This window comes from Oncorhynchus keta, chromosome 31 (genome assembly GCF_023373465.1).
Source record: "Oncorhynchus keta strain PuntledgeMale-10-30-2019 chromosome 31, Oket_V2, whole genome shotgun sequence".
Classification (NCBI taxonomy): Eukaryota; Metazoa; Chordata; class Actinopteri; order Salmoniformes; family Salmonidae; genus Oncorhynchus; species Oncorhynchus keta.
The window spans coordinates 16,020,447-16,043,143 of record NC_068451.1 but is presented as its reverse complement, the minus strand read 5'-3'; the positions used below and the strand labels follow the sequence as shown (position 1 = coordinate 16,043,143).

Genomic DNA, 22,697 nt, shown 5'->3' with positions numbered 1-22,697 from the left:
GAGTGAGGCAGAACTGCTTAATTCAAAGCAACACTCCTCGTCAGTAAATCTTATTTTGGGGGCAGCGGGGGACAAGAAAGAAAAGCTCTAATTGGTAGAAGACCTGGCATTGCCTTCGAGGTAACACTTGGTTCCCGGGAGGCCGAGAGGCAGGTTGTCTGATTTTCTTCCTGACATACAGGGCCTGCCTACCCAGACCAACAGGCATGGTCGGCTGCCACCTATGATTTCTCTACGGCCTAGGATTTCACTAGCTCCTTTGTTAGGCAGAGAAAGGTCAAATCAGGAGTTCACGTGGTACCTGTGATGATGGCGGTGTTGGATAACCACAGCTGGCAGTATGCACAGGCAGGGAGTACCCTCATCCAACTGTCAGGTAACATTACAGTGGTCACCTCAGATACTAGTATTCACCCTGTTGTTGCTCTCTGTGTCTGTCTTGGTGCATGATTAGGGAAGCTAGTTGATTCTCCTGTTTTGTTAAATACAATGTCATTTGTGTGAATGGTTTGTGTTTGTCTATTTCTGTACATTACTGTATTGCTAAGGTACATTAGTCTCTAGTTGTGTGGTTTTCTGTTCAGATTCCCTCTGCAGCATTAGGTGCTATCAGCTTTCAGAGAAGAGGAGAAGAGGGTAGAGTGTCCCTGACTTATGAAGCTCTGTGGCTCCAGCCACCTAATCTGCCAGAGCCCCTATGCTGTAGTTTCCTTATGTCTCTGTACCAAATGGCACCCTATTCCCTATATAGTGAACTACTACCACACCAGGCTCTGATCAAAACTAGTTCCTTATATAGGGAATAGGGTGTCATTTGGGGCTCACTATATCTATCTGAAAACAGTGAGTTGAACAATGACCATCAAGACTTCGATGTGGACTCTGGCTAAGCAAGTCCATGCACTGACTCTCTTTTTGATCACAGAAGACACAGACCGGTGTGAGTAAAAATGGGGGGAATTGCTTGTTTACTCCCTGGAGACTGTAACTGCATCCCAAATGGCACCCTATTCCCTACATAGTGCACTACTTTTGACCAGAGCCCTATGTAGTGAACTGTATTGGAATTGGAGGTGCCATTTGGGATGCACCTGTGACCAGTGGTGAGATAATAAATGCGGAAGAATATGTGGCGCTCCTGGCTCCACCCTCCGAGGGGAAAGGAGAAAATGAAGGCCATTTGTCATGAAGATGGCTGAGAGAGAGCTACGGAATGAGATCAGGGTCGACTGTAAATCTCCACCATCTCAACCTGTCACTTCTTCTTCCAGGGGCTTCTCATTACAGCCCTGGGCTACATCCCAATGGGCTACATCCCTGGTCAAAAGTAGTGCACTATATTGCGAATGGTCTCCTGTCTGTCCCATATCACCTTGGCCTGTCTCTGTCTCATCATAACACTCCTCTGTGAGGGCTTGTTGTCAGGTGGAGGTGGGATACTAGAGAAGATGGGAGAACAAATGTAAGGTATAGTCTAGTGTTGGCCTTGCCCTGTATAGAATGGAGAACAGACACATGCTACATTCTCTGTCCTGTACAGGCCAAGTGTTAACCTGTAGACTATAGCTTAGTGTTCACCATTACACTTTGTCTTTGGATTGCACTTGTGATTTGTGAACCAGGCTCATAGAAGAGATTTAGAGGGATGGATCAAAGGGTGAATACACAACGTAGAGAGGGTTGCCCATGGAGAGGCCAATGGTAGAGTTAACAATGCCACGGTCAATAGAAGGACAGGGAGCCGTAAAATAAACGAGGCGAGGACAGTATTGGAAGTGTCTGTGTAAGAGAGGGATCAGTCGACAATGGCCACAGTGCTACCTTTAAAAGCAGGAAGGGAGAAAAGGGTAATTTCACTAGTTTATAGGCTTTTTGGGGTGATGCATGGAAAAGACATTAACATACGGATTACAATGATGTTTTATATGGCAGGGTGGTGTTTTAATCAAAAACGGTAAGAACACAGCTACGTAGTAAAACACAGTATTGAAGAAGCCTAGCCTAGTGTTTTTCATTTCGTAACATTGTTTTAAAGAAGCTGCAACAGCACAATGAAAGAGATTGTGAAACTGTTGAACTGGGAAAGGCTGTGTCTCTTCCAACTGACTGTGAAGGTCGTACATCTCTGTAGCTGTTTGGTCTCATCGCTCCCCCTGGTACTAATGGAACAGGAGACTGTTGTTATATAGTGTAGGTTGTCACACTGGAGAGATGGAATACAACATATCAACAGCACCATGTAATTGGTCTTAATCATCTTTGACTTGTCCAACAATATTCAGAAAGCACAACATAGACACCTGGATTTAAGAATGTATGATTTTATGTACCTAAGATTTCACCATAAATCCAAAACCCTGCCCAGTGCCCACCCAGCATGTCTGGTAAGCTCAATAAAGCACACCTAAAATATAATATAAAATAAATAAAATAAAATGTTCAACTCAGGTCTGTTATGTACTGACGGCAGAACCGGATCAGAGAAGAGCAGTGACACATTCTGTAGCGTTGAGAGACCTGGTCACTCAGGACTGTGTCCTGTTTCTGTTCTGCCTTCTGGTTATTTAGGGTCTCAAAAACTGGCAAAAGAAAGTGGCACATCGTTACCTCAGAGGAAATGCTATACTTAAACCCCCAGAAAAAGGGTGTCGGTGCTGCGCAGAGCAGAGCCAGGCCAAAGCACACAGTATACAGGCAAAGTTTCCCTCTCTATCCAAATGAGATTAGAGTGTCTGAGGCCTCTGTGACTGGAGCTGCAGGGTGAGAGAAACACCCACACTTCCTCTGGATTTGAAGCGCTCCAGAGTCAAGCTGAGCTGATCACATGACACAGCTGTGAAGAATGGCTCCCATCACAGCCCCAGCCATGGCTTTCTTTACACAAGGGACTGCATCCAAATGGCACCCTATTCAATATACAGTGCACTCGTTTATAGGGCTCTGGTCAAAAATGTGCACTATGTAAGGATAGGGTGCCATTTAGGAAACAGACAAGCTCTACATCCTGGTCCTGCGGCTGTGGCCAGGAACGCGGGTCTGATTCTCCTCACCAGAAATCATCCCCAAACATTTGCACCAGGGCAGGAAAAATGCATTTAGGATGAATAAGGGAAGTGGTGGATGAACCATTTAATTCCATTTGTGTGTTCACTGTTTGGGGGTTTAGCTACTGTATAACATTGGGGCTGGGGAAGTAGTAGGCCTGCTTTAGCTGCTAAATGATTATGTCCAGAATGTCCTTATTGATTGGTTCTACCCTCATCCTCTAGCCCAAAATGAACTTACTTGTCCTGTACTTGTCTTTTTCAAGCTACTTACTTACTTAAACCCTTTTGCTCCTGGTAGCAGCATAGGTCATCCACAAAGGTCATCCACAAAACATCCTATTCAGGGCAGAGCACTATGATGACCATGACTGACTGGGGAGAGTGAGGACTTGTATACTATCAGACTGGTGTGGAAGTCAGTCCTCTGAGAAGCTAAAAGTATCCAGCCCAAATGGTACCCTATTCCCTATATAATGCACTGCATGAGCCCTGGTCAAAAGTAGTGCACTATAAAGAAGATAGGGTGCCATTTGGGGACAGCTGGTCTTGCTGTCTGTCTGTGGTCCTTGTAAGTAAAGTGCTGTTAAACTGACTGAAGAGGGGATTGACATACTTTCCTTACACCCTGCCTGGTAACTGGTGAGAGAGAGAGGTTACTGTGAGGCTATAGGCTTTGGACTAGAGAGAGCTGCTGGCCTGGCTCTACGTTTGCCTCGGTAGATCAGACCAGGCACAGCACAGGGCAACTTCCCGTTCTGAGAGTCAAAAGTAGTGCATTATGAAGGGAACGTGCCATTTGGGAGGCAGACATGGATAACTTAGTGTAGTAGTATACGCAGTGTTGTGGGTCCAAAACCTCTCTAAATTCATATTTTATTTATGCATGTTTTCTCAAAGAGAAGGAGTGGTGGAGTTTATTTCCTGTTCAATCTACTGTTGTTCCATTTGTCCATACACCCGGTCATACTGTTGGTGCGACAGTTCTACTTTTTCAATTTCTCCAAGAGCTCCCAAAGTGATATATATCCACATAATAAAACAGATATAGTGGAACTTGTAGACAAGATGCCGAGGTATTGGTGGAGTGTGTCTGTATTCTGCACAGTGCTGTTTTCATCAGACTGTGTGGCCATAAGGATTTTTGTTTAATTCATTCAGTAAATCTGTCGGCAGTGGCACTCCTTCTGCTCCCTCATAATTTACATTGTAATTCCACCTACGGGAGGGAGGGCGCACTATTGGTTTACATGACAATGTACCCAGAATCCGCTAGCATATTTTTCAGCTTGTGCAATACTTCCACTGCTGCGATGTGGGGGTGGGTGGAATAAACCCTAGCTGAGACAAAGGAAGGAACGTATACCCTTCAAACCATGACTCAAGTCACGATTTACCTGCCTCACATGACGCTTAGTGACTTGAGGACAACAACTGTTATTAGCTACATCAGCCAACACCACACCATAGCTCAAGTGAACATGGTGTGTGCATTGTGATACATCATCTATTGTAAGGCAACACATCGACAGCTTCAAATGCTGCACCGCCTCCCTGTCATCACCATCATGGTTCTGTTGAGCCATTTATCTGCCAATGAATGGTTGATGTCAGTATGATGCAGCATCCGCCATCTCCTGAAGAAGATCAGGCTCCACGAATAAGTCATATGATTAAGTTGTTCTTGCCATTGTTTGAACAGAATATTTCTGATCTGATTGCATCACCGCCTGGTATGGCAACTGCTCGGCATCTGACCGTAAGGCGCGACAGAGGGTGGTGCGTACGGCCCAGTACATCACTGGGGCCAAGCTTCCTGCCATCCAGGACCTACAGTGGCAAGAACAAGTATTTGAACCCTTTGGAATTACCTGTATTTCAGCATTAATTGGTCATACAATTTGATCTGATCTTTATCCAAGTCACAACAATAGACATACACAGTGTGCTTAAACTAATAACACACAAAGTATTGTATTTTTCTTGTCTATATTGAATACATCATTTCAACATTCGCAGTGTAGGCTGGAAAAAGTGTGTGAACCCCAAGGCTAATGACTTCTCAAAAGTGAATTAGTCAGGCATCAGCTAACCTGGAGTCCAATCAATGAAACGAGATTGGAGATGTTGGTTAGAGCTGGCCTGCCCTATAACAAATACTCACAAAATGTAGGTTCCTATTCACAAGAAGCATTACCTGATGTAAACCATGCCCAGAACAAAATATATCTCAGAAGACCTAATATTAAGAATTGTTGACTTGTATAAACCTGGAAAGGGTTACAAAAGTATCTCTAAATGCCTTGATGTCCAGACAAATTGTTTATAAATGGAGAAAGTTTAGAACTGTTGCTACTCTCCCTAGGAGTGGCCGTCCTGCAAAGATGACTGCAAGAGCACAGCGCAGAATGCTCAATGAGGTTAAGAAGAATCCTAGAGTGTCAGCTAAAGACTTACAGAAATCTCTGCAACATGTTAAACATCTTTGTTGATGAGTCTACAATAGGTAAAACACTAAATAAGAATAGTGTTCATGTGAGGACACCACGGAAAAAGCCACTGCTGTCCAAAAAAACCATTGCTGCACGTTTTAAGTTTGCAAAAGAGCACCTGGATGTTCCACAGCGCTACTGGCAAAATATTTTGTGGACAGATTAAACTAAAGTTGAGTTGTTCTGAAGGAACACACAACACTATGTGTGGAGAAAACCTCAACATCAAAACCTCATCCCAACTGTAAAGTATGGTGGAGGGAGCATCATGGTTTGGGGCTGATTTGCTGCCTCAGGGCCTGGACAGCTTGCTATCATCGACTGAAAAATGAATTCCCAGGTTTATCAAGACATTTTGCAGGAAAATGTAAGGCTATCTGTGGGCCAATTGAAGCTCAACAGACGTTGGGTGATGCAACAGGACAACGACCCAGACTGAACAGAACAACAGACTGGCTTCAACATAAGAAAATGTACCTTCTGGAGTGGCCCAGTCAGAGTCCTGACCTCAACCCGATTGAGATGCTGTGGCATGACCTCAAGAGAGCAGTTCACTCCAGACATCCCAAGAATATTGCTGAACTTAAACAGTTTTATAAAGAGGAATGGTCCAAATTTCCTCCTTACCGCTGTGCAGGTCTGATCCACAACTGCAGAAAACGTTTGGTTGAGGTTATTGCTGTCAAAGAAGGGTCAACCAGTTATTAAATCCAAGGGTTCACATACTTTCCCCACCATGCACTGTGAATGTTTACATGGTGTGTTCAATAAAGACATGAAAATGTATAATTGTTTGTGTGTTATTAGATTAAACAGACTGTGTTTGTACTGTATATTGTTGTGACTTAGATGAAGATGAGATGAAATTTTACGGCCAATTTATGCAAAAATTCAGGTAATGCCAAAAGGTTCACATACTTTTTCTTGCCACTGTATATACAGTGTCAGAGGAAAGCCCCAAAAATTGTCAGCGACCCCAGTCACTCAAGTCATAGACTGTTTTCTCTGCTACCGCAGCGCTACCGGAGTGCCAAGTCTAGGACCAAAAGGCTCCTTAACGGCTTCTTCCCCAAGCCATAAGACTGCTGAACAATTGTTCAAATGGCCACCGGATTATTTACATTGACCCCCCCCCATTTGTTTTGTACACTGCTGCTACTCGCTGTTTATTATCTATGCATAGTCACTTCACCCCTACCTACATGTACAAATTACCTCAACTAACCTGTACACCCGCACACTGACTCAGTACCCCCTGTATATAGCCTCATTATTGTTATTTTATTGTTACCTTTTATTATTTTTTACTTTTGTTTATTTGGTAAATATTTTCTTAACTCTTTTTTGAACTGCACTGTTGGTTAAGGGCTTGTAAGTAAGCATTTCACGGTAAGGTCTAACAATGTTGTATTTGGCGCACGTGGCAAATAAAGTTTGATTTGATAGCACAAGCAGTGTTTCCTTCTCTCCAGCGAGGCACAGTAGTAGGACTATATTGTAGAAAGCCGTTTCTATGCAGTTTGTTTTCAAAGGGCACCCGACAGCACACTGAGTGAGTAGAATGGATTACCCTCATTATTAATGCATTATCAAGGATGAGTGATTGACAACCTTCATTTCATGCTTGGCAGACTTGTAAATGAAGGCTGCGTGGTGCTGCCTGGGTTATAATGATTGTTCACCAATTACTGTATGGAGAGATATTGCAGTAAAGGCGCTGGGATATTGGTGTTTGTACTCATGTAAAGCAGGCTGAACATGTAGGCCTAGCAGTGAAAACCCTATATGAGCTCATATGCTTCAATTGCTTGGGCTAATTTGATGATTCTACATGTTCTGGTTCATAAGTGACTTATTGCTCCACACTGCGTGCAGAGCACTGTGTGAGGTGTGTGTGTGTGTGTACCTGGGGATGCCAGTGAGGTAGGCTATGAGTCTGCGGAGGGCCTCTGTTCATATTCACGGTTACCTCTGGCCACCTGGATAACACAGGAACCAGCATGAGAAACACACAACAACCACTAAACAACGTGTGTCTGGCCTGTCTTCTAGGTAGAGCATTGTCTGAGACAAACATAGTGGAACTCTGCCTCTCCCTGCTGACTCTGATCTATACGTGTGTGTGTGTGTGTGTGTGTGTGTGTGTGTGTGTGTGTGTGTGTGTGTGTGTGTGTGTGTGTGTGTGTGTGTGTGTGTGTGTGTGTGTGTGTGTGTGTGTGTGTGTGTGTGTGTGTGTGTGTGTGTGTGTGTGTGGTGTTGACCCTTCTCGGTGCCTCTAGAAGTGCAGTGGAGATCAGTGTTGGATGTGGGCCATTATCAGGCTGTTACATAAATACACCAGAGAGAGATAAAGAGAGAGGTGGGGGGAGAGAGACAAAGAGGGGGGAGGAATGTGGGCACATTTGACAGGAAACAGAGGAGTTGTGTTTCCAGTGGGGCCCATGCCCTGTGTTACTGTACCACACACACACACAGGTCTACACTCTCACATGCTGCTGCAGGAATGTTTAGACTGGGCTGACATGCGTGTGTCAGATCATGAAAGGGAGTTGGATGATAAGGAGGGGGGAGGGAGGGAGACAGCTTTAACAGCTATGGTGTTATTGTTGTCATGCTCACACCTCTCCTTAGTTTGATCAGAGCAGTACGCTGCTCGTATTCTGAACCTGAATGGAATGAGACATGGGGGTGAGTACACACTTGCACACAGATACACACAGACATGCAGGCATGCACACACACACACACACACACACACACACACACACACACACACACACACACACACACACACACACACACACACACACACACACACACACACACACACACACACACACACACACACACACACACACACACACACACACACACACAGCCCTGAAGTTCACAAACCTATGGTGTCTGCTCTTTGGATGAGGGTACACACAGGCACACTAATACAATACAAAGATTATAGAAGCATTTTACCTCCCCTGTCCCTCTCTAATGGTCCCTGTCCCAGCTGGTTACCTGAAGCAATAGATGATCCTCTTTAGGGCCCAGCCCTGCTCTGCAATCTCCTTTTATTACATAATGTGTAATGATGTCCAGTCAGGCTTGACTAGTGCTGGGTCAGATGTGGGATAGAATCAATATGAAAGTAGCCATGTTGTATCGGTTGGCCCCTGCTCTCCCAGAGCACGACTCACACAGACCTCCCCGCTGGATTTGATTGCCATCAGATATTCAAACGGACTGATAGGCTACTGGTGGAATCATCTTTGTCCTATTACCTTGGTCTAATCTACACAGATCGTCTGTGACAAACGTTTTTAGCCTCTCTCCGAATGAAATCATATTTTTATCAACAGCAACAAACTGGTAGAGTCATCGGTACCGATGGTGAAAGCTGCAAGCCTACTTTCCTGGTAGTCTATTTATGATATTTCCAGGTAGTCTATTTATGATATTATCTAAGAAAATTCTGATTACTCTGGATACTTTGTGGTACTTACAGTAGGCCTGTGTTAGACTGCTGCGTCTTCCATCCTATCTAGTTGGTGTGGAGCAGCAACAGTTACAACAGTTAGTAGATCAGGTGTCAATGATTGTCTACTCTTAAAAACAAGGTTCTAGATAGCACCTTTTTTTCTAAGAGTGTAGCCTAAGCCTACAGTGGAGGTGACAGAGAGGACTGGATCCAGTGTGATATTGACAAAATATACAACAGACAGATGAGGAAAATGGTAACACTGGTTAAGGGAAAACACAACTTCATTAAACATAACGAATTTGGCCAATAGTAATAGATTAAATCGACTCATTAGCCCTCAAAGGCAAACACGCCTCAAACACGGGGCAAAACGCCCAGAAACGAACGCATTTGAGTATAAACTGCAGTACTCTGTACTACATGTTACCTCAAGAACAGATCTTACAGAATGATGAGAGCGGCATCCTAAAAGGACCTTCCCTTGGCCTCACCTGGCATTAACCATTCCCGTTTAAACAGGTACATTTTCCCCCCACGAGGCACAGTAGTAGGCCAAAATTGTATGAAGGCGTTTCTATGCAGTTGATTTCAAAGGGTACACGACAGCACATTCATGCATTATCAAGACAGAGGGATTGACAACCTTTATTTCATACTCTTTTCTGTCCATATCTGGCAACTGTTTTAACCTCATCTCAGAATGAATTAGTACTTTTAATCGGCATTCACACTTATTGAGTCGGCCATCTTTTTTGATAGGATGCTATTAATCATATCATGCAATGCCTTGTGAAAGTCGGATTTTATGTTACAGTAAAATTAATAATCAATTTTGGGTAATTGCAACAACAACTAATCCATTGAGCTGTGACAAAGTGGGTTGGGGACAGGGGACTGCAGTTTGAGTGGTTTGATATGGTAATATGACCATGAATGCATCCAAAATGGCACCCTATCTCCTATTTATTGCAGTACTTTTGACCAGACCCCATGTAGAATAGGGTGCCATTTGGGACACCAACCATCTCTCCCCATGGGGTGGAACATTGAGTGGGAAATACAGTATATAATGTTGCAGCTTTGCAGGAGATAATACCTAGCCTATTAGCGTGTCCATAAAATATTCAGAGTAAGAGCATAGGCCTCGGAGCTTCCTTTCCCTGCACAATACACACACACACACACACACACACACACACACACACACACACACACACACACACACACACACACACACACACACACACACACACACACACACACACACACACACACACACACACACACACACACACACACACACACACACACACACACACACAGCATTAACTCTGAAAGTTGGATATTGAAAATCAGCTTGTTGACTCTCCTCACATTCTATTGGACCTCTCTCTCTCCCTCTCCTCTCTCTCTCATTTTCCCTCTCTCTCTCTCTCTCTCTCTCTCTCTCACTCTCTCACTCTCTCTCTCTCTCTCTCTCTCTCTCTCTCTCTCTCTCTCTCTCTCTCTCTCTCTCTCTCCATCTGTTTCCTCTCTCCAGCATGAACTAGGCAACCCTCCCTCTCTATTTTGAGGATCTTCATTGTGATGGCTTGTAGGGTTTAAACACAGTTTCCCATGCAAAAACTGTTGTTTTGTAAGCTAAAAAATGTACAGGCTGTGCTATCTGGTGAGTAGGTGAGGGCATGAGTTAAGACCAGAGCTATAGATATGATGTTATCGATCTAGTCACTGCTTTGATAATGGTCATAACTTCTATGGTCTATTTTTGTTGTTATTAGTGGTTGTCACCATCCTGAATTCATATTAGGCCTTCTCAAGAGTTCAACCTGTCATAGGATTGTAATGACAAAGAGATGGCTGGTTTAATCTCATGTCAGGGTTCGGCTGCTGGATTTGGGTCAATTTCAGAGACTGATTTTTAGCAGACTGGTACACTCTGTGGCTCTGAACTGTTTCAGTCCTAACCCAAATCAAGTTGTGTATTAGTGGTGATGAGAACATCATGTTATCAAGTCAACTTCAATCCAAAACTGAACCTTGATGGTATGATGTACTGTTCTGACTGACTGCATTTCCCTGTTTATTTCAGGGTTTCATCGAAATGAGGAGATGAAGGCCATAGACGTTCTGCCCATCCTTAAAGAAAAGGTTGCCTTCATGAGAACATCATGTTATCAAGTCACTGCATTTCCCTGTTTATTTCAGGGTTTCATCAAAGGAGATGAAGGCCATTGACGTTCTGCCCATCAGGTGAGGAACACAATGTCTCTGATCCATGGTGTTTACTATTCTATATGGTCTGTAGAATGTCATGGGAACACACACACACACACACACACACACACACACACACACACACACACACACACACACACACACACACACACACACACACACACACACACACACACACACACACACACACACACACACACACACACACACACACACACACAAATGACCTCACATGATTCACTGCAGCTCTACATTTACTACAGAGCACTGGGAATAGGCAGCACATTATGATGGGATCAACAGCCTACAACACAAAACAGGGAAGCATCAGGCAGGCAAGGCTTCCTCTGCAGGGAGATGTAGCTTCAGCTAAGCTGTGAGTGGAGCTGTCTGTGTGAACCGTGCCATGACCCTGACCTGCTGTGACTTACTGCTGACATGACTTAGTCATGTCAAGACTCATTACTTAGTCTTGCCACTAACTAAAAGCTATAAAGTATGCTGTAAACAGCTATGAATATGATGAGGGATTTCACCTCAAAGTACTCCTATTATTGTAAAATAGTCATGCATTCTTTAGTTGCCAGTATTACCCTAAGAGTCCATGATACTGTAAAAGGTGAGGACAACTAGCAGGATTTGTAAATCCCTGTTTCTTGGCTGTCCGTCGTGTGTTTCTCATGGTCCTGGTTCCTGTGTCCCCCAGGTGGCCGAGATAGACGTGGGGGTCCCGTCCTTACCTTCCCAGCCAGGAGTAATCATGACAGAATACGAACAGAGGACCTCCGCAGACTCATAGCCTACCTCGCTGGTATCCCCAGGTACTGTTTCTTATACATACATGATAACTGAACACACTGTTGAACCCAGCCCAGCCTCCTTTCCCTGCACTTCACACACACACACACGCACGCACGCACGCACGCACGCACGCACGCACGCACGCACACACACACACACACACACACACACACACACACACACACACACACACACACACACACACACACACACACACACACACACACACACACACACACACACACACACATAGACACCCACACACACACACAGTATTAACTCTGAAAGTTGGATAATGAAAACCAGCTTGTTGACTCTCCTCTGTGTCACATTCTATTGGAGTCCAGCATGAACGAGGCTCCCCAGACTACCACCTGTGTATCGCTGTGTGTTTTCAAATTCAATTCCTCCCCAACCGTGATTTCTCTCTCTGCTTTATTTGAAATTGATTCTTCCTTTTAAGCAGCCACCTCCCTGTGCAGCTTTAGAGGGAATATTATACTCCAGCCCTCAGCCTGGTGCAGTACCGTTACCACTGACTGTTGACATAGTTTACTCAGTATACAGTGTGTGTGTGTGTCTGTGTGTGTCTGTATGCATTTGCGTGTGTCTGTCTGTATGCGTGTGTGTGTGGGTGCGCATGTGCTTGTTTATAGTGTAGTGCAGTGCAGTCCAGGGCTGTATGTAGGTTAGACTCCCCCTGGGCCTCTCTCTGTAGGGGCTGATGACGCCAGGCAGGCAGAGCAGAGCAGAGGAGAGCACAGCGGAGTGGGTCACTTACTAATAACTAACTGCAGATAGATATTCTCAGGCCATCTCCTTTTCGCTCTCTCTCTCTGTGCTGTTTAGCTGCAGGCAAGCTTCTCCTCTTCTCTGTCTGTTTTCAGTGTTATTGGATACTAGCCTAGAGGCTGTCTAGTGGATATGAAAACAGTGTAGGGGATCTGGTGCGGGCGGCATCCAGAGGGAAGGGGCGTCGGTCTGGACTATGACGTGGATGGCGTGGGCGTTTGGCTAGCGGAGTTGCTAGTGGAGCGTTACCTCGGCGAGACTGTCTGTGCTGTCCACTCAGCAGGAGGGCGGTTTTATACACACAAACAAACTCTTGCTCTCACTTTATCTCTCTCTCACTTTGTATTTGGCTCTCACTCCGGTTCACTAGTTCTCTCCCACTTTTTTCTTATGGTTTCTCCCGGGGAGACGACTGGACTGGTCTTTTCCGAGAGTGAAGTCATAGTGATTTAGTTCAGAGCACAGGGCCTCCTGCACTGTGAGACACTCACTTTAAGCCTTAAACACTGGGGATATCCTTTTATGGTACTTTTGCAACGGGACACTTTTGGTAAGCGGAATCATTGAACATCTCAAAGTTTTTTTCTTCTGAGGCATCTGGTGAAAGAGATTTTCATCACCCATTTCATTTTCATTTGAATATTAACAAAAGTTTTTTGTCATGTAAGAAAACAACATATTTGACTGGTGATTTGTGAATTTTATGGCTGCTTGTGGTTGTTGTCTTGGTTTGTCTCAGTGAGGAGGTGAGCAGACATGGCTTCACGGTCATCGTTGACATGCGAGGCTCTAAGTGGGACAGCATCAAGCCTCTGCTGAAGATCCTGCAGGAGTCCTTCCCTTCCTGCATCCACGTCGCCCTCATCATCAAACCAGACAACTTCTGGCAGAAACAGAGGACCAATTTCGGGAGCTCCAAGTTTGAATTTGAGGTAGGTCCACCCTGGATTGTCTCTTGTGATGACATTCATACAGAATAATTTGAGCGAGCGAGCTACCTAGCGCGAGGTTGCCTTATGGGTTCTGAGACTGCTACTATAGTATTATGACTCAACCGCTTTGAATCAACAGCTTTTCCCAAAAGTGTCTGAGGAGATTTGATATCTTAATATTTAGGCTATACTGAGAATATGTTTGTAGTCTCTGGAGTTGTAATGCATGAGGAAATTAGTTTGCAATGTGAATGTTTTTATTCGTTTTTCTTCAAATGAATTGTTTACCTTCAAATTGAATGTTCCAAGGTATCGTTATGAGCCCTAGGAAGTGTTGTGTGGAATTGGAAAGCGACATTAAAGCTGTGACAGAGAGAGTCCCGTGTGGGTAGGAAGCTGGAGCTGTTAAATTTAGTTCTGACCTATTTAGAGTGGAACATGGATATATGGGCCTCAGAGAGAACAGAGTCTCAGTAAAGAGGCCAGTCTGATTAGGGACATTCAGATTGGCGTTAATCTGAGCCCACTGCTAAAGAATACACAACATACACATGAATGGGCTTTAAAGAGCTGTGGATACTGCATGTGTTGACGTTATCTCATAGAGATTTGATGTGTTATGACTGGTAACATGGCTGCAGCTATAATTCCTGGAATGTTTTTGCCCACCTTTTCAAGTGAACATTGGGCGTAATAGATCTGTTGTTGACCACTCCTCATAATCCACGTTTAATTATGTTGGTTGTGGAATTTTGACTCACAGTGATATTCAGTTGGTTTAGTAACGTGATAGTCATTAATAATGATATCTGCATCAGGGTGTAATTTCATTGGGGCCTCTCCCATAGAATATGAATGACGTGTCACGAGTGTCATAAAATGACATTCTACTTCTCGGATCTCCTTCCATACCTTCCTCACAGACTGCTGTTTATATTAGTCTCTGAACCCTCCCTCTTCCTCACAGACTGCTGTTTATATTAGTGTCTGAACCCTCCCTCTTCCTCACAGACTGCTGTTTATATTAGTGTCTGAACCCTCCCTCTTCCTCACAGACTGCTGTTTATATTAGTGTCTGAATCCTCCCTCTTCCTCACAGACTGCTGTTTATATTAGTGTCTGAACCCTCCCTCTTCCTCACAGACTGCTGTTTATATTAGTGTCTGAAACCTCCCTCTTCCTCACAAACTGCTGTTTATATTAGTGTCTGAACTAGAGGTCGACCGATTATGATTTTTACTCCGATGCCGATAACGATTATTAGAGGACCAAAATAAGTCAATACCGATTATTCGGCCAATTTTTAAAATTTATTTGTAATAATGACAATTACAACAATACTGAATGAACATTTATTTTAACTTAATATAATACATCAATAAAATCCATTTAGCCTCAAATAAATAATGAAACATGTTCAATTTGGTTTAAATAATGGAAAAACAAAGTGTTGGAGAAGAAAGTAAAAGTGCAATATGTGCCATGTAGGAAAGCTAATGTTTAAGTTCCTTGCTCAGAACATGAGACCATATGAAAGCTGGTGGTTCCTCTTAACATGAGTCTTCAGTATTCCCAGGTAAGAAGTTTTAGGTTGTAGTTATTATAGGAATTATAGGACTATTTCTCTCTATACCATTTGTATTTCATATACCTTTAACTATTGGATGTTCTTATAGGCACTATAGTATTGCCCGTGTAACAGTATAGCTTCCGTCCCTTTCCTCGCTCCTACCTGGGCTCGAACCAGGAACCCAACGACAACAGCCACCCTCGAAGCAACGTTACTCATCGCACCACGAAAGCCGTGGCCCTTGCGGAGCAAAGGGAACAACCACTCCAAGTCTCAGAGCGAGTGACGTTTGAAACGCTATTAGCGCGCACCCCGCTAACTAGCTAGCCATTTCACATCGGTTACACCAGCCTAATCTCGGGAGTTGATAGGCTTGAAGTCATAAACAGCTGCTGGCAAACACACGAAAGTGCTATTTGAATGAATGCTTACGAGCCTGCTGGTGCCTACCATCACTCAGTCTGACTGCTCTATCAAATCATAGACTTAGTTATAAAATTATAACACACATACGAGCCTTAGGTCATTAATATGGTCGAATCTGGAAACTATCATCTCGAAAAGAAGACGTTTATTCTTTCAGTGAAGTACGGAACCGTTCCATATTTTATCTAACGGATGGCATCCCTAAGTCTAAATATTGCTGTTACATTGCACAACCTTCAATGTTATGTCATAATTACATAAAATTCTGGCGAATTAGGCAGCCCAAACTGTTGCATAGACACTGACTCTGCGTGCAATGAATGCAAGAGAAGTGACACAATTTCACCTGGTTAATATTGCCTTCTAACCTGGATTTCTTTTAGCTAAATATGCAGGTTTAAAAATATATACTTTGTGTATTGATTTTAAGAAAGTCAATGATGTTTATGGTTAGGTAGACATTGGAGCAACGATACGCACCGCATCGATTATATGCAACGCAGGACACGCTAACCATGTGTAGTTAACTAGTGGTTATGATTGATTGATTGTTTTTTTATAAGATAAGTTTAATGCTAGCTAGTAACTTACCTTGGCTTACTGCATTTGCGGTGCAGGCAGTCTTCTCGTGGAGTGCAATGAGATGCAGGTGATTAGAGTGTTGAACTAGTTAACTGTAAGGTTGCAAGATGGAATCCCCGAGCTGACAAGGTAAAAATCTGTCGTTCTGCCCCTGAACGAGGCAGTTAACCTACCGTTCCTAGGCTGTCATTGAAAATAAGAATGTGTTCTTAACTGACTTGCCTAGTTAAATAAAGATTAAATAAAGCTGTAGAAAAAGAATATTAAAAAATCTGCCAAATCGGTGTCCAAAAATACAGATTTCCGATTGTTATGAAAACTTGAAATCGGCCATTCCGATTAATCGGTCGACCTCTAGTCTGAACCCCCCCTCTTCCTCACAGACTGCTGTTTATATTAGTGTTTGAACCCTCCCTTCCCTCTTCCTGCAGACGGTCATGGTGTCTCTCGAGGGCCTGACCAAGGTGGTGGACCCCTCCCAGCTGACGTCAGACTTCGAGGGCAGCCTGGAGTACGACCACGACGAGTGGATCGATGTGCGCGTGGCCTTCGAGGACTTTGCCGGCGATGCCGCCCGGGCTTTGGCGCGGCTGGAGGAGCTGCAGGAGACCCTGGCACAGCGTGACCTTCCGCGCGACCTGGAGTGTGCACGGCGCCTCATGGAGGAACATGCCTCGCTCAAGAAGAGGGCCACCAAGGCCTCGGTGGAGGAGTTGGACACACAGGGACGCAGGCTGCTCCAGAGGCTTCAACAGGGTAGTGTCACCCCTGGAGGCTACACTAACCACGGCGGCGGGGGAACGGATGCTAACGATGGGCTCACAGGCCACCCAGATGCCCACAACCTGGTGCCAAAAGTGAGTGCCCTGCTGGACAAGTTGCATGGCACACGCCAGCACCTGCAGCAGCTGTGGCACATGCGCAAGCTGAAACTGGACCAGTGCTTCCAGCTGCGGCTGTTTGAGCAGGATGCAGAGAAGGTATGTTATGAACTAACTACAATCTACTTTTACTTTTGTGTTAATAGGACAAGGCTTGTTTCTATTCAAAGGACTCACATTTTGGTCCATATCTCTCATCCTAGCATAACTAGAGAGAAAGCATCCCAAGCTCACCAGTGAAGTCTGGATTTGCACTGAGAATATTACTTCATAGCAAACAGAATGGGATAAGTATCTGCAGGAGTAATGATGCTTGTTTGCAGTATACTGTAATGGCCCATAGCCTGCCAGTGTGCATAGATCCAGCTACAGTTATATGGATGTCATGCAGCTATCAGCCAGATGGTGATGTGACGCCTCCCTGCTGTGGAAACAAACATGTTTGTCAGTTAGTCAGAGCAAAGCTTTAATTACATCTCCCCACCACCACCTCCTCTTTCTCCTCCTCTTCCTACACCACCACCTCATCCTCTTCCTCTTCCTCCCCAGGCATGTTATTATTGTCCCCGGTTATTAAAGAATGTCCCAGAGGTCAAGTTGAAATGGTAGCTGTCACCATGAGGTTTCTTGTCATGCTAGCTGTGTGGCGTTCCCAGTGGCAACATCACGAGTCTAGGCAGTATGACAACATGACACTAGGGTCAGGCTGATGCACAGTTCAATACAGTGGAGTGGAGTCATTCCATCTGCCTTCCTGAGAGTCCAAACATCCATGTCATCAGCCTTTAGCCCCTCCCCCTCTCTCTGTCTCTCTCTCACCCCTCCAGAGCTGTAAGATACAGTACCTGCTAATAGAGACCTTCTTCTGTGTGCTTGTGCCTGCCTGTGTGCTTGTTTGTGTGCCCATGGCTGTGTGTGTGTCGCACCGTCCACAGATGTTTGACTGGATCATGCACAACAAGGGCCTGTTCCTGACCAGCTACACAGAGATAGGAGGGAACCACCAGCATGCCGGGGAGCTGCAGACCCAGCACAACCACTTTGCCATGAACTGTATGGTAAGAATGTACTCTTCTACTTTACTGATGACCATAAACATTTACAATGACCATAAACTACTGTACCCCTCAGCTTTGTGTTAAAATACATTGAAGCGTATTGATAGTCGTCTATACCTTATTTATAGTAATCTATAGCTTATTTATAGTCACCCCCCTTTAAAAGGGCCACATAATGATGGGTTAAACTAAACAGTCCTCCCAGTAGCTACCACATGCAGTGTGAGGTTGAGACAAGCCCTCCATCTCCTGCATGTGTGTGTTTGTGTGTGTCTGTCTGTATGTGTGCGTGTATGTGTGTGCTGCCCGCCCTGAACCTCCCTGGCTGCCTGCAGGGTTAAACAGCCATAGCTGTGTTCTGTAGGGGAAGATGATGAATCACTTGGTCTCCCTGCCCTCTCTCCCTCTCTCCCTCCACTCGTCCTTGCCCTCTCCTGTTCCTTGCCCTGGCTGTCAGTAGTCAGTACAGGGCCCTAGCTCTGGCCCCCATCTACTCTCTGCTGCTCATGGGACCTAAAGGGGAAAATGAGGACATGAATTGAAGCCCTAGCTTTTTGTTGTACTGTATTTTTGGATCAGGATCATCAACTAGATTCAGCCGCAGGCCGATTTTTATCTTGAGCGGGTGGTCATGGGGCCGGAACATGCAGTAATTACAAATAATTTCTACAAATTGACCACAAGAAGCCCAAACAGATATAATTTTTTACTTTAATTTCAAATCTTACTTACATTTGTATATGATCACATCTCTCTATTATACATGGAAATACTTGGGAACAGATTTCCTAAATTAAAATCCTTTGGAACTGTTTTTGCATTTTTATATGTCTAACAATGAATTCAGCCTGCAGGCCGCCAGTTGGGGAACCTAGCTCTGGATTGTATGGTGGTATAATACTGTAAAGTACATTTACACTAAGTTGCAGTGCTCTTTCTGTATGACATTGTTTCCTTGGACGTATTAATCTATACCAGGGGTTCCCAAACCCCCCCCGTCCTGCATTGGGGAACATCCCGCGCCTGCCACCTATGGTGGAGTGAATTTTTAGGTTTAAAGCTTATTTCCTGCAATTCTACTTGCAGTTTTTGTAACGACGTGTACTGAGAGTTGGGAAGCAAGTTCAGGGAGTGAGTGTTGTAATAAATAAATGGAACATAATACAAAGAAGAAACTCGAACAGCACACATCCAGCCGCAGGCCGCCAACCACAGAGATGATCCCAGGGATCAGGAGCGGACCGGTGGCCTCCACGAACCGGATGAGGCAAGAGAGCCTGATGAGCCGGCTGAGACCTCCCCGGTTGCCTCCGTCGAGCCAGCGGGAACCTGTTCACCCAGCTGAGGCATGGGAGCCTATCGAACCAGCTGAGGCATGGCAGCCTATCGATCTCGCTGAGGCATGGGAACCTATCTAGCCAGCTGAGGCATGGCAGCCTATCGAACCCGCAGAGGCATGGCAGCCTATCGAACTAGCTGAGGCATGGCAGCCTATCTATCCCGCTGAGGCATGGGAACATATCGATCCCGCTGAGGCATGGGAACCTATCTAGCCAGCTGAGGCATGGCAGCCTATCGATCTCGCTGAGGCATGGGAACCTATCTAGCCAGCCAGGCATGGCAATCTCGAGGCATGGCAGTCGAACCAGCTGAGGCATGGCAGCCCATCTATCCAGCTGAGGCATGGGAACCTATCATCCCGCTCATCGGCCAGCTTGGGTAGAACCAGCTGAGGCATGGGAGCCTATCTAGCCAGCTGAGGCATGGGAGCCTATTGAGCCAGCTGAGGCATGGCAGCCTGTCGAGCCAGCTGGGTCATGGCAGCCTATCGAACCAGCTGAGGCATGGCAGCCTATCTATCCCGCTGAGGCATGGGAACCTATCGATCCCGCTGAGGCATGGGAACCTATCGAGCCAGCTAATGCATGGGAACCTATCAAGCCAGCTCAGGCATGGCATCTTGTCGAACCAGCTGAGGCATGGGAGCCTATCTAGCCAGCTGAGGCATGGGAACCTATCTAGCCAGCTGAGGCATGGCAGCTTGTAGAACCAGCTGAGGCATGGGAACCTATCGAGCCAGCTGAGGCATGGCAGCTTGTAGAACCAGCTGAGGCATGGGAGCCTATCGATCCCGCTGAGGCATGGGAACCTATCGAGCCAGCTAATGCATGGGAACCTATCAAGCCAGCTCAGGCATGGGAACCTATCGAGCCAGCTAATGCATGGTAACCTATCAAGCCAGCTCAGGCATGGCATCTTTTCGAACCAGCTGAGGCATGGGAGCCTATCTAGCCAGCTGAGGCATGGGAACCTATCGAGCCAGCTGAGGCATGGGAGCCTATCGATCCCGCTGAGGCATGGGAACCTAGAGCCAGCTAATGCATGGGAACCTATCAAGCCAGCTCAGGCATGGGAACCTATCGAGCCAGCTAATGCATGGTAACCTATCAAGCCAGCTCAGGCATGGCATCTTTTCGAACCAGCTGAGGCATGGGAGCCTATCTAGCCAGCTGAGGCATGGGAACCTATCGAGCCAGCTGAGGCATGGCAGCTTGTAGAACCAGCTGAGGCATGGGAGCCTATTGAGCCAGCTGAGGCATGGGAGCCTATTGAGCCAGCTGAGGCATGGCAGCCTGTCGAGCCAGCTGGGTCATGGCAGCCTATCGAACCAGCTGAGGCATGGCAGCCTATCGATCCCGCTGAGGCATGGGAACCTATCGAGCCAGCTAATGCATGGGAACCTATCAAGCCAGCTGAGGCATGGCATCTTGTCGAACCAACTGAGGCATGGGAGCCTATTGAGCCAGCTGAGGCATGGGAGCCTATCGAACCCGCTGAGGCATGGCAGCCTATCGAACTAGCTGAGGCATGGCAGCCTATCTATCCCGCTGAGGCATGGGAACCTATCGAGCCAGCTAATGCATGGGAACCTATCAAGCCAGCTCAGGCATGGCATCTTGTCGAACCAGCTGAGGCATGGGAGCCTATCTAGCCAGCTGAGGCATGGGAACCTATCTAGCCAGCTGAGGCATGGCAGCTTGTAGAACCAGCTGAGGCATGGGAACCTATCGAGCCAGCTGAGGCATGGCAGCTTGTAGAACCAGCTGAGGCATGGGAGCCTATTGAGCCAGCTGAGGCATGGCAGCCTATCTATCCCACTGAGGCATGGGAACCTAAGCCAGCTGAGGCATGGCAGCTTGTATAACCAGCTGAGGCATGGGAGCCTATTGTGCCAGCTGAGGCATGGGAACCTATCGAGCCAGCTAATGCATGGGAACCTATCAAGCCAGCTGAGCCATGGCATCTTGTCGAACAAACTGAGGCATGGGAGCCTATTGAGCCAGCTGAGGCATGCCTGTCAAGCCAGCTGAGGCATGGCAGCCTATCGAACCAGCTGAGGCATGGGAGCCTATTGAGCCAGCTGATGCATGGGAGCCTGTCAGCTGAGGCATGGCAGCCTGTCGATCCAGCTGAGGCATGGCAACCTATCGAACCAGCTGAGGCATGGGAGCCTATTGACCCAGCTGAGGCGTATCAACCAGCTGAGGCATGGGAGCCTGTCGAGCCAGCTGAGGCATGGCAGCCTGTCGAACCAGCTGATGCATGAGGCATGGGCCAGCCTATTGAGCCAGCTGATGCATGGGAGCATGTCAAGCCAGCTGAGGCATGGGAGTCTATCGAACCAGCGGAGGCATGGCAGCCTATCAAACCCTGAGGCATGGCAGCCTGTCGAACCAGCTGAGGCATGGAAGTCTGTCGAACCAGTTGAGGCATGGGAGCCTAACAAACCAGCTGAGGCATGGCAGCCTGTCGATCCCAGCTGAGGCATGGCAGCCTATCGATCCCACTGAGGCATGGCATCCTATCGATCCCGCTGAGGCATGGCATCCTATCGGCTGTGGCATGGGAACCAATCGATGCTGGGGCATGGGAACCTATCGAGCCAGCTGATGCATGGGAACCTATCAAGCCAGCAGGCATGGCATGAACCAGCTGAGGCATGGGAGCCTATCTAGCCAGCTGAGGCATGGCAGCTTGTAGAAACAGCTGAGGCATGGGAGCCTATTGAGCCAGCTGAGGCATGGGAGCCTATCGAACCAGCTGAGGCATGGCAGCCTATCGATCCCGCTGAGGCATAGGCATGGCCAGCTAATGCATGGGAACCTATCAAGCCAGCTCAGGCATGGCATCTTGTCGAACCAGCTGAGGCATGGGGCCTATCGAGCCAGCTAATGCATGGGAACCTATCAAGCCAGCTCAGGCATGGCATCTTGTCGAACCAGCTGAGGCATGGGAGCCTATCTAGCCAGCTGAGGCATGGGAACCTATCTAGCCAGCTGAGGCATGGCAGCTTGTAGAACCAGCTGAGGCATGGGAACCTATCGAGCCAGCTGAGGCATGGCAGC

General features: G+C 46.3%; 1 protein-coding gene across 4 annotated transcripts in view; it reads left to right on the top strand.

The window, feature by feature from the left end:
• The window catches only part of LOC118364066 (triple functional domain protein-like), a 144,946-nt gene that overhangs the window by 33,204 nt on the left and 89,045 nt on the right, over positions 1-22,697 (top strand). The window contains exons 3-7 of one of the 4 annotated variants that reach the window (XM_052489709.1): positions 11,104-11,184; positions 11,956-12,070; positions 13,582-13,774; positions 16,784-17,332; positions 18,169-18,291. In XM_052489709.1, coding sequence (XP_052345669.1) covers positions 11,104-11,184; positions 11,956-12,070; positions 13,582-13,774; positions 16,784-17,332; positions 18,169-18,291 — 1,061 coding nt within the window. Of the gene's footprint in view, positions 1-11,103; positions 11,185-11,955; positions 12,071-12,975; positions 13,393-13,581; positions 13,775-16,783; positions 17,333-18,168; positions 18,292-22,697 lie in introns of those variants that run through there. The other 3 variants (XM_052489708.1, XM_052489707.1, XM_052489706.1) reach the window with 3 other exon arrangements.